The sequence below is a fragment of the Lepisma saccharinum genome, chromosome 6, assembly GCF_977018435.1.
Source record: "Lepisma saccharinum chromosome 6, izLepSacc3.1, whole genome shotgun sequence".
NCBI classification, from domain to species: Eukaryota; Metazoa; Arthropoda; class Insecta; order Zygentoma; family Lepismatidae; genus Lepisma; species Lepisma saccharinum.
In genome coordinates, this window is record NC_139234.1 from 52,857,624 (window position 1) to 52,870,039 (window position 12,416).

Here is a 12,416-nt window from a genome sequence, read left to right on the forward strand (position 1 = left end):
GTACTATTTCTGTAATGAACACAATACAATTTTCTGCCCATATTGCAAAAGAATGGTCCTCAATGTTATACAAATGAGATTTTGCACTATGTCTCTTGTGTAGCTTTTTGTTTTGCCTGCCTATTTGGGCAGTTTTTAGTGCCTATAAATCCAGGACATCTCCTTGCTATCTAATTTCATCATTCTTTCTTTTGCAGCCCCATTATGATGAACATTATAATACAAGGCAGTGGTCATTAGCTAAATTCTTATATTCTCTGCTAATTGCATAAATTTGCCATAATTTTCAATGTTTATTTCTCCTATAATGTGTGTATCATCTTTTGCAGGCACTGACTGCTGGACAAGGACAGAATCCCGCAAGGCAAGCAGCAATGAAAGCAACTATCCCATACACTGTTCCATCATTTCTGGTGAATATGCTTTGTGGATCTGGTTTGAAGTAAGTTCAAACATGACTATATTTTTTAGTTGGCGTAGGGATGTGACGACCTCATCACCCAGTGGCTTGTTCACTGCAGTTAGTCAACCAACAGAGTGAAATGGTCAACATTTTGCTCTCTTGGGATTTACAGAGCTGTCCTGTCATGGCTCTATGAGCGTCCCACAATTGGCAGAAATGGGGTACGGTTGGTGGACTACTATGTGATCCTCCCAGTTAGATCCGAGGGATCCACTGACCAACGACAGGTGCAGTCCTCCATTCATATTGGGGGTTAGGCGTAGAGCTGACAACTCTGCACTGTAAAAAGACATGTCAAGAATCAGCAATATGAGGCCTTGGGTGTTCCAAAGGTAAAATATTCCAGAGGGGACTACTTTGGGAGGTCCCTGGACTAAGGATAAGATCTACATTAGGAATAAGGATATTAAATTAGGCACCTGGAATGTTCTGAGCCTTTACCGGCCTGGGGCATTTCAGTGTACAATTAATGAGATAGTTAAGTATAAATTAGATGTAGTAGCTGTTCAGGAAGTTAGGTGGCCAGGAGAAGGGAATTGTAAAAGTAAAAATTATTCTTTTTTCTATGGTAGTACTGAAAATCATAATTTTGGAACGGGCTTCTTCATAAATAATAGAATTATCTCTGCTCTTAAAACAGTAGAATTTAATAATGATAGGATATCATATGCAGTATTACAGGGTAGGTGGGGTAAAAATTATTTTAATAAACATACATGCACCAACGGAAGATAAAGATGATAATACTAAAGATGATTTTTATGCAGAGTTAGAACCGGTCTTTGATAAATTTTCCCCGTATGATATGAAAATTCTGTTAGGTGACTGTAACGCACAGATTGGCAAAGAAGAGACATTTAAACCCATGCTTGGTAAAGAAAGTCTTCATGAATTAAGTAATGATAATGGTATAAGATTAATTACTTTTGCAACCTCAAAGAATTTAATTGTGAAAAGTACCATAAATATACCTGGTCTTCTCCAGATGGTAAAACTCATAATCAGATAGATCATATTCTCATTGATAAGAGAAGGCATACTAGTATAATTGACGTTCGTTCACATAGAGGTGCTGACTGTGCTAGTGACCATTATTTAGTAATTGCTAAATTAAGAGAAAGACTCTCAGTGATAAATCATAAGCAACAAAATCTATAAGTTCAAAAATTTAATACAGGAAAATTTGCTGATGAAAGAATTAAGAAAGATTACCAAATTAAACTGTCAAATAGATTCGATGTTTTGCAGGATTTAAATGAAACAGATGTAAACAGAATTGGGACCACATACGTAATGCAATAGAATCAGCAGCTAAAGAAAGTATAGGATACCATAAACCAAGAAAAAGTAATCCATGGTTTGATAACAAATGTCATAATCTAATAGAAATAAGAAATCAGGCTAGACTTAGATGGTTAATAACTGTGATGATACAAATCTAAGCAATTATAATGGAATAAAGCGAGAAGTTAACCGCACATTTAGAAGTAAAAAAAAGAGATTACTTGAAAAGTAAAATTAACGAAATAGAAACAAATAGCAAAAACAAAAATATCAGATTTATATAAAGGTGTAAATTAATTTAGAAAGGGGTGGCTACCTAAAGTAAACTTGATAAGATATAAACGCTGATGTTTTGGCCGATCCAAGCGATATTTTAAATAGATGGAAGAGCTACTTTAATGACCTCTTAACCCATCCGCTTACCTAGTCGTCAAATCGACAGCCTGTCTGGACGTTCGCTTGCCGTACCTAGTCGTTGAATCGACGGGTTCCCGATTTTCATCACGTAGTTTCTTTTTCATTCAATAGATGGCAGAGGTTGTATGATCTTTCGAATCTATGACGTGTATGTTTGTGCTGCTAAGTTTTTCATAACATTTCAAGCATGTTTTGTTCAGTAATTTCTCATGTAAACAAACCTTCATTTGTTACATCTTGCAAACATGTTGCGTAAGATTGTTGTAGAAGATTCTGCAATTGAAAAGTTTATTTTCGATAGCGATGTAGAGGAAAATGTGGATTTTGGAAGTGGAGATGAACACGGGGGTTCATTTTGTGTTAGTGAACTTAAAGAATGTAGTGAAAGTGAGGAAGAGGTGGCTGTGGCAGGAAAAAAATAAAAGGTTGAGGAATGGAACTGGAATGCAAAGATGTGTGTGATCAAAATTATTAGGTGAGTTTCTAATTATCTTTCAACTGCATATGTGCATACTTATTAGTATACTTCCACTTCAATATATAAAATTTTCACGTAAATTGCTAGGATAGTTTTCACAATATTTGACATCTTGTCTTGCTGTGCAACCTTCACGGGAGATAACCAAATTTAAATGGTATTTCATGGCAAAAAATTTGGCATTTAAATGGTATGCGGATGGGTTAAATGTTCATGTAGGAGATGAATCAGAAGTAAATGAAGTATACACAGCAGAACCTTTAGTTCCAGAACCTAACTGGACTGAAGTTAAAGATGCTATTAAAAGGCTAAAGAATAAGAAAGCACCTGGCATTGATTTAATACCAGCTGAGTTAATTAAATATGGTGGAAATTCGTTAATATGTCATATTCATAAATTAATTTGTTTAATATGGAATAAAGAATAAATCCGTCAACAGTGGAAAGAATCCATAATTGTTCCTGTGTTTAAAAAAGGTGATAAAATGAACTGCAATAATTACCGTGGAATTTCTCTACTCTCAACAACATATAAAATATTATCTAACATTCTTTTAACAAGACTAACCCAATATGCTAATGAAATTATAGGTGATTATCAATGTGGATTTAGACGTAACAGATCAACTACAGATCAAATTTTTCTCATCAGACAGACACTTGAGAAAAAGTGGGAATATAATCAAAGTGTCCATCAGCTATTCATTGATTTCAAAAAAGCATATGATTCAGTCACAAGAGATAAATTATATAATATATTAGTAGGGTTGGGAATACCTAAGAAGCTTGTTAATATGATAAAAGTATGCACCAGTGAAACAGAAAGTAAAATTCGTATGGGTATTAATGTGTCTGACAAATTTACAATTCATGATGGATTTTAACAAGGAGATGCATTATCTCCATTGCTCTTTAATTTTGCCATAGAATATGCTGTTAGGAAGGTAAAAGAAACTAACGAAGGACTCGGTGTGACTCAGCTGTTAGCATATGCAGATGATGTAGACTTATTAGGGGATGATATAAATACAATTAAGAATAATGCTTATACATTTTTCAAAGCAGCTAAAGAGATAGGCTTGGAAGTTAGCAAAGAGAAAACTAAACAGGCTATATGCTTACAGGCCGAAACCAAGTGTTGGATAATAATCAAAATCTAATTATTGATAACAACTCGTTTGAACCAGTTTCTAAATCAAGTACTTATGAGTAATACTAACAAATGAAAATGATATTAAAGAGGAAATAAAAACAGGCCTAATTCAGGAAGTGCATGTTACTTTTCTCTTCGTAAACCTTTGTCTTCTCGTTTAATATCTAAGAAACTAAAAGTTAAAATATACAAAACAGTGATTTTGCCTGCATTATTATAATGATGCGAAACTTGGTCCCTTACATTGAAAGAGGAACATAAATTGAGAGTATTTGAAAATAAGATCCTTAGGAAAATATTTGGACCTAATAGGGATGAGGAGACAAGTTGAGTGGAGAAGGTTACATAATTTAGAAGTACATAATTTGTATTCATGTCCAGATATTATTAGAATGATGAAATCAAGAAGACTTAGGTGGGCAGGCCATGTGGCACGAATGGGAGAGGAAAGAAGAGTTTACAGGATTCTTGTTGGGAAACCTGATGGTAAGAGGAACCTGTAGGAAGGCCAAAAAGAAGATGGAGGGATAACGTTGAGATGGACCTAAAGGAAATCGGTAGGGATGGAAAAGAGTATATAGATCTTGCTCAGGATAGGGACAGATGGAAGGCCTGTGTTGCTGCAGCCATGAACCTTCGGGTTTAAGAAGGCTAGAGAGTTAGTTAATTAGTCTATATTTTTTAGTTCTGAACACAAATGTTGCATATTTAATTAACTGTAATTAAATATGATTTGTTTCAATCATATTTCTGGTGTAAATGTTTGCTTACTTCTGAAATAAAATTAGACAATTTGTAGGTGACAAGAGATTTGCCTCTTTGCAATGGGGGGATTACAAGCATTGTCTAAATTCTGTATGATTTTTCTCATGAGGGGGGGGGGGGCAGCATGGCTCAAAGTCTAAGAAAGGTGGGGTGATGCTTTCCCCCAGTTAAGAGCATTCTCATTAATCATCCCCAGCACTAGGATAATTTACATAAGCAAAAGGTAGAAAAATTTAAAATTTCAGTTTTTATTATGTGCATTTTGCTTATTTTGTCACATATACAGGGTATACCAGAAGTGATAGTGCAAACTGAAATGGTGAAAAGTGCACAATAGTAGAAACAAAAAAGTCTCAGTAAACATGGGGTTGCAAACAGTTTGTGAGATAATTGCAAATGTATGGCTGCGATCTGCCACTGACTTGATTGTTTTTTTCACATCATATGCTTTTCATGTGTGAGGTGCCATAGTCCTACTTAGTAACAAATAACAGAATTAAAAGGTTCACCTTGTTAGACATTGCTGTTGCTTGTATTACCAAGGACCATTGTACTGTAAAGTATGTTACATGTTCTGCAGTGTTCAGTTTCAAACAAAGAAACCTCGGAGTGCAAGGAGACAAGCGTACAATGTGTATAAACAAGTCAGTGGCAGATCGTAACCAGCGCCGGTGCCAGGATTAATCATCTAGGGGTGTGGAAGTTTTGGGAGTGCGATGTTGAAAATATGGAAAACATCAAACATGCAACTTCATATCTTTCCAGAAACTTATATTCTACCTTCATTATTGCTAATGATGTAATACAAATCATAAAATTGAAATTGAATTGGAAATACTTTGGCGTTGGTGTTAAATTCAGGCTTGAACCACCTATTTAAATATAAACTGCATTCACCTCATATCCTTTCCATAAACATCTAACATTTTGTTGATGAACAGTTCTTCTTGTCTTTTTGTACTTTTTCACAACGCACAGATATTACAGACCACTGCTGAGTGTTCAATTTCTGTGCGTTGGGTAAAAGAAAATCGCTATGCAACCTGAAATTCTACTATTTGCAAATAAAAAAATAACTACGAAATCATGTGGTCAGCTTCATGTAATTATCAGACTCAATCCCTAACACAGAAGTGTGCATAAACAACAATGAAAGATACAACCATCTCGCATTAAATAATTTCCTGGGCACAACCCGATGATCTACTTAAGCAACTAAAATTTTCATTGCAGTGCGATTTTGAAAATAGGGGAAGAACAAGTAGACGGGAAATAAAACTGTTTTTATCAACAACGCTAAAAAAAATTAAAAACATGAAACAACTGATATTCAGCTGTCGGCAATTATCGAAAACCACGAATAGGCCACCGAAATAAGGAAAAGTAGAAACAATTCTTAACAACAATGGTGATGAAAGAAAGACAACCACCGCTGTTACTTGTACAAATTGCCGCCACCACAGAAAGTAAATGCGATTTCTCTTTCAGGACCAATACAATAATAATGGTATTACTTCAATACCAAACATTCTCAGAGTGATGACATTGTTTTAATAACATAATGTAATATAACATTTCATTAGGTTGAAAATCAGTTTTGAATAGGGGTGCGGAAAGCACCCCTATGTGCCCCCCTGATGCCGCCCCTGATCATAATCATACATTCACAATTACCTCGCAAATGGTTTGTTTGCGACCCCATGTCTACTGAGACTTTTTGCTTCTAATATTGTGTGCTTTTCACAGTTTGTTGCACCATCATTTCTGGTACATCCTATACAAACATACACATACTGAATTTGTTTTTAAACAATATAAACCTTATCTAGGTATAAAAATGTGTTATGTAATTTTTAATAATTTTCGTATATGTAAATGTGTTATGTAAATTTTAATAATTTGCGTATATTTTAGATCAGTTGTACTTGGATGCCAGGCCATTAAGGCAGGTGATGCAAAGATTGTTGTTTGTGGGGGACAGGAGTCAATGAGTCAAGCTCCACATTGTACTCACTTAAGGAAAGGTGTGAAAATGGGCCCTTGCACAATGGTTGACACCATGGTTGTAGATGGATTAACAGATGCATTCCACAATATACATATGGGAGTTACAGGTAAATGAAAAATAAGATACCATTTTCTTATAATTTCTAGCATTTTGATATATGTATACATTTTAATTTTTTTACCAATTTTTTCACATATGGTAAACCTTGAAATTAACAATAATCTATTTTTTTTAATTGTCTGTGTAGTCACATTTGTACTAGAGCTAATAAGAAGCTTTACTTACAGTGAGTATATCTTACTTAATAATGCACAATTTTTTGATAAAATTTTACCATGGCCCGCTACGATCCTTCCAGCCTTGTCGCTTCACAGTCGCAAATACGATTTTGTGTGCTGGCTGAAATTCCACATTTCTCCCCTAGGGGCGTTGGATGCCTTGCTGTGAATTCCGTATACATTAATTATGGAAGAAAGAACTGTGGTGGTGCAGTATCTAGGATTTTAAACTACCACGTGAAGGAACCCGGTTCGATTCCCTGTGTGGTCTTCTTGGGTGTTCCATCGGTGTTCCTGCATAAGAAGGTCTGGGTCTCACCCAGGTTCACATAAATTATTATCTAATGGAAGCCCTGGGTGAGTAAATGTCACCTGTGCATGGTGCTGATCACATCACTTCCACTGTGCCTAAGATCAAGACGGGCCTCCCCGATGGCGCAGTGGTAGCATCACTTTGTAATCAAGGGGTCCTGGGTTCGATACCCGGTGGAGGCACAAGTGGTTCGGGTCCCACTTTAAACTGTGGGTCCAGTCCCGATTAGCCTTACTGTGCATAAAGTGGACTTAAAACAACAAATCAATCCAATCCAATCCTAAGATCAAGAATGTGTCAAGCCCTAACTGAATACCCTAAGGTACCCTCCATTGGGGGAGGGGGAACAATTATTTTCCAGGTCAAATAACACGTTTTCGTTGAGGTGGGGACAAAGAATGATTCAATATTGTGTCAATGCTTTATTTTGAATTATTTGAAAAGTGAATAACATTTATCATTTATTGTACTTTTCACGTAAGAAAAACCCAACAAACCAAATGACATTTTCATGACTCATTTTCCATGGGAAATGCCCCTCCTTTCACCCTGCTGGATACCATTTAGTACATAGATGAGATATTTTAGTTTTGTTATTCAAAGTATAATCACTTTGTTACACTTTTATTTTATTTTATTTTATTTTAATTAATTAAGTCTTTGCTTTCTTTTGAGCTTCTTGGCACCCTATCGGTACAACTATCTTCCCTTGCTGGATTTGTAACAAAACAAGTTATAAAAATTATGTCTTGGAGCATTTCTCGCTCCAAATGCAATGAACAAATATGTACCTCATCCTGTAGTTCGGCATTTTTATGGATCTAGTTTATAAAATTGATTGATGTACTATCCATCGCCCAGCTATATTGGCGTTTCATGGGCAATTAAAACATATGTATATAGTTATCGAAAATGCTGTGCCTCTCTTACGCAGAGTGTGAAGCGAAACTTACAAGAAAATATAGAGCCTACTGCCAGCTTTGAGGCAGTGCAACGTGTTATTCTCTTCCACGAATAATAATCATTCTGAAGACATAAGTGAACTTATTTGCAGATTCTTCATTTCAATTATGTTCAAATGTATTGCTTCCTCAACAACAGGAATGTTTGACAGACCTAAATACTTAAATCACAAGCCTGTCAATTATAAAGTTCACCTGCTTTAGAAGCATCTTGGTAGAAGCAGACCAGTTGGCCATCATCACCATTAGATGGATAGTGGCAGAAATTGTAAGTTCTTGGAAAAACATGCGAACTGGTCGAGTGCCGAGGCTGGAAGGATTGCAGCAGGCTATGGTTTTATCGTGCGTACTGAAAGTCGTGATCAACATGTTACAAGAAGGAAGTAAACTGTACAAAAAAGAATCTAATATATGCCTGTTAAAGTACATACCTTTATTACTCTTCAACATAATCACCATCTAAATCGACACATTTTTGCCAACATTCTGGAAGTTTGAAAATTCCTCTGTTGTAGAACTCCGTTCGGGCACGTCTGAGTATTCTCCTAACGGCAAGTTCCACTTCCTTGTTGGTGTCATATCTGTTTTCCCGCATGTGTTCTGTCAGAAAAGAAAACAAGTGAAAGTCAGAAGGAGCCAGATCTGGACTGTAGGGAGGATGTCGAAGGAGTTCCCACCCAAATCTGGCAACTTCATCCCTCGTTAGCTGTGCTGTGTGCGGCTTGGCATTGTCGTGTTGGAGGATAACACTATCCCTGCCAGGACGTTTTTCATGAATAACACGACGAAGTTTTCTCAAAATGCGCACATAGTGAGCAGCATTGATTGTTTCCCCTGGAGTGAGAAAGTCCACGAGAAGAACACCCTCCGAATCCCAGAAGACAGTTCCCATTACTTTGCCAGCTGATGACTTTGTCCTCGGTTTCTTCTTGGTGATGTTTGATGTCGCCACTCCAGGCTTTGACGTTTACTCTCAGGCTCGTAGAGGTGGAAAATGGTTTCGTCTCCAGTAACCAAACACTTCAAGAAACCCTCGCCTCCATCCTCTGCTCGGTACCATGCCAAAAGTTCCGTGCAAACATCTTTTCTGTTTCGTTTTTGTGCCTCATTCAAATCCCTTGGCACCCATCTGCAACACACTTTCCGGTAACCCAGTACACCAATCTCCTAGATAGCACTGTGCCCTACTCCAACAATGTGTGAAAGTTCCCTAACCGAAACACGCCTGTTCCCCTGGATGATTTCCTGGACGCGAGCCACGTTCCTGTTGTTCGAGGCAGTTCTTGGGCGGCCTGTGCGAGGGAGATTAATGATGTCTGTGTTTCCACCTCTAAAATGTTTTATCCATCGCCTGATGCTACTGGCAGCCATACACTGATCACCGTACACTTCCTGCAATCGGCGGTGGATATCTGATGCCGATGCACCTTCCTTCAACAGAAATTCAATTACTGCATGCTGGTGAAATGACGTGTCAAATGGAGCAATTACTCGCTACTCGCCAATGCGCTTACGTACTGCGCCGAACACCCCACTTTCAAGTGTATGTTGTCACAATAGATGGTTCTAACTGTCTTATACAGCGCATCGCTCTACGTGAACATTTACGTCTGAAATAAAAAGTTGATCACGACTTTCAGTACGCACCAAGTACATACCCATAAAATCAGTTTTCTGACATATCTTGCACAGTATAGTTTCTTAATCCAGAAAAGTTGGCAACCCTGAATGAACTGCATGAATTTATCAAAAGCTCTTATAAATATAACCATTGTTTTCTAAAGTTAAATTACTTTGAACATAAAATACATCCCATGTAATGATGCTAAAGTTTGCATAAAATCCACATTTCAAATTATTCAGTATCTTTTGATAGCAACAGATAATCCAAATTCATGAATATTTGTAATGCAGTTACAAACAAAATTGTATGCAGGTATGGCCATTCCTAATAATAATATAATCATACAGCATCAGCATACAAGTTCCAATGGCTGATGCTCTCTTCAGTATTAAACAACCAAATACAGAGCAATTTTGGTGGTATTGTAATAAGAATGGATTACAATCTGTAAGTAGACAGGATAAAATAGTGGCAATCAATATACTTATTGTTCATCACTAACAAGAAGTTGATGTCCCTCAAGAATAGGCAATGTGCTATTATTCTTCTAAGGAAAAAGCTGTTGTTCATTAACTTTATCTTCGTATGAGCAAAATCAATATGTTCAGTTTGATATTCACTAGACGGCTAATAGGGAATTGCCCCACAGTTTCACATAGGATTCATACCAACAATTAACTTCGCTATATCTTGTTACATAGCCAAATGATTAACACTCTTGCCTTTGGTGTGAGCTGTTCTGGGTTTGATACCTGCTAGGAGCTCAAAAAATTCCTATGTTGACTCAGCATCATGAGGACAACTGGGGAGCTGCCTGAAAAGTCTCAAAACCCAGAAAACAGGGGCGCTGGGACTCAATGCACTATTATGTGTTACCCAACGAAAAGTCACTTGGCAGACCTTGGTTTTCACGGAATTTAGTTAAGTTTTTATATATTGTTACATATCATGAAGATGCATAAGATGTGCAAATGAGGTAAGGCCAGAACAATGTCTCAACCACCCACCATTACTCTTTCTTCTTTTGGTATCCATTGATAAGTGACTCTCCTTTTACCTTTCTTCTGTAATTCAATAATTTTAGAGGCTAATGACTATCTGTCACTTACGTTGGGGCATTCCAGCGTTATGTGCTTGACATTTTACGCACAAAATATAAGGTTCTTAGACATAAGACTGGATTAAAATATTCATAATCAAATGATTTCATAGAATTATGAAGTACTTTGTAGTATCTGCTAACAAATTGGGAAGAAAATAACTTGAGTATGATGGCAAATGCTGAATGCATGAAAAGCATTGTTCAAAAGTGTCACTCACATTTTTAAAATGTAGGAAATTTTTACTTCATTTGTGTGTGAAGCATATAGGCTGCAGATGCTAGTAACTTATAGTGGTGAAATGTGCAAATTATATGCATTCACAAACATCTAAACCTTAAATGTCATTAAAAACAATAATAATTTCCATATTAATTTTCATTTTATTATTTACATGGAGTAGGACCACTTTCCATGGAATGCCCATTACAAATTACATACATCTAAAATTTTAAATGCTGAGCCTTACAAATCAGGAAACATTTATGAAAAATTATAGGAGGTGATATCCCAGGTTTGAACACTGGTCCAGCCACAATTACTGACATATCTATAGTACATCTACTTACGTCAGTATTAATTTGTATGTTTCAGCTGAAAATGTGGTAAAATCATGGAATATTACCAGAGAGGAGCAGGATGAATTTGCAGTGAAGTCTCAGAAGAAAGCAGCTGATGCTGTGAACGAAGGGTATTTTAAGAAAGAAATTGTACCTGTTACAATAAAAGAAAGAAGTGGTGAGACTGTGGTTACTGTAGACGAGTATCCACGTCCAGAAACCTCCATTGAAAAGCTGAAGAAGTTGAAGCCAGCTTTTATTCAGGTTCGCCTTATTATTATTATTATACATATTTTTTTTTGAAAATGCAACAGAATAGCCAGCAATTAATAATTACATACTTGCTTTTGCACTACTTGTCCCTATTATATGTTGCAGAAGAATATGTTCGATTGACAAAATTTACGATTAAATTAATTAATAAACCACCTCTCAGATATTTTGAGTACATTTTTGTTTTCTTTTGGTATAATAAGGTTATGCAAAAATTAAAACATATCAATTACCATTTACTGAAGTGTTTATTTTAATTCAAATACTAAGTTATAATCGGACTCTCCTATGGCATATTTGTATATTACCTTGTAATCAAGAGGTCCCAGGTTCAATACCCAATGGGCAGGGTAGCGACAGGCCTGGAAAACCAGGAAAAATCAGGGAATTTTGTCTTGAATGGCCTTTCTGTTTTTGGAATGGAATGAATGTTCCAGGCATTTGCTTTGAAAGATGTCATTATGAAGTGCTGCTATGTCTCGGCATCAACTTTTAGGCCCCTTTTATACGCAACACAACCATGGTGCCAGGAACCAGTGGAAGGGGGGATTTTCAGTGGGGCTGTATATAACATGGAAAATGCATTGAATTATCATTTTGTCTTCTCTGTATGGGAATGGGAGTACTAAGGAGGCAAAACTGTGAACAGATTGGAGGGAGGGGGTATGTAAACTTTCGGAAGCTGTTATCAACAGCATGTTCTTGTTTTAATATTTGATTAGCTAAATCAGACACCTG

At 36.5% G+C, this 12,416-nt stretch overlaps 1 protein-coding gene across 1 annotated transcript in view; it reads left to right on the forward strand.

The window, feature by feature from the left end:
* The window catches only part of Acat2 (Acetyl-CoA acetyltransferase 2), a 32,663-nt gene that overhangs the window by 8,507 nt on the left and 11,740 nt on the right, over nt 1–12,416 (forward strand). Inside the window, exons 3-5 of the mRNA XM_083123909.1 lie at nt 330–442; nt 6,475–6,674; nt 11,440–11,669. Coding sequence (XP_082980035.1) covers nt 330–442; nt 6,475–6,674; nt 11,440–11,669 — 543 coding nt within the window. The remainder of the gene's footprint in view (nt 1–329; nt 443–6,474; nt 6,675–11,439; nt 11,670–12,416) is intronic.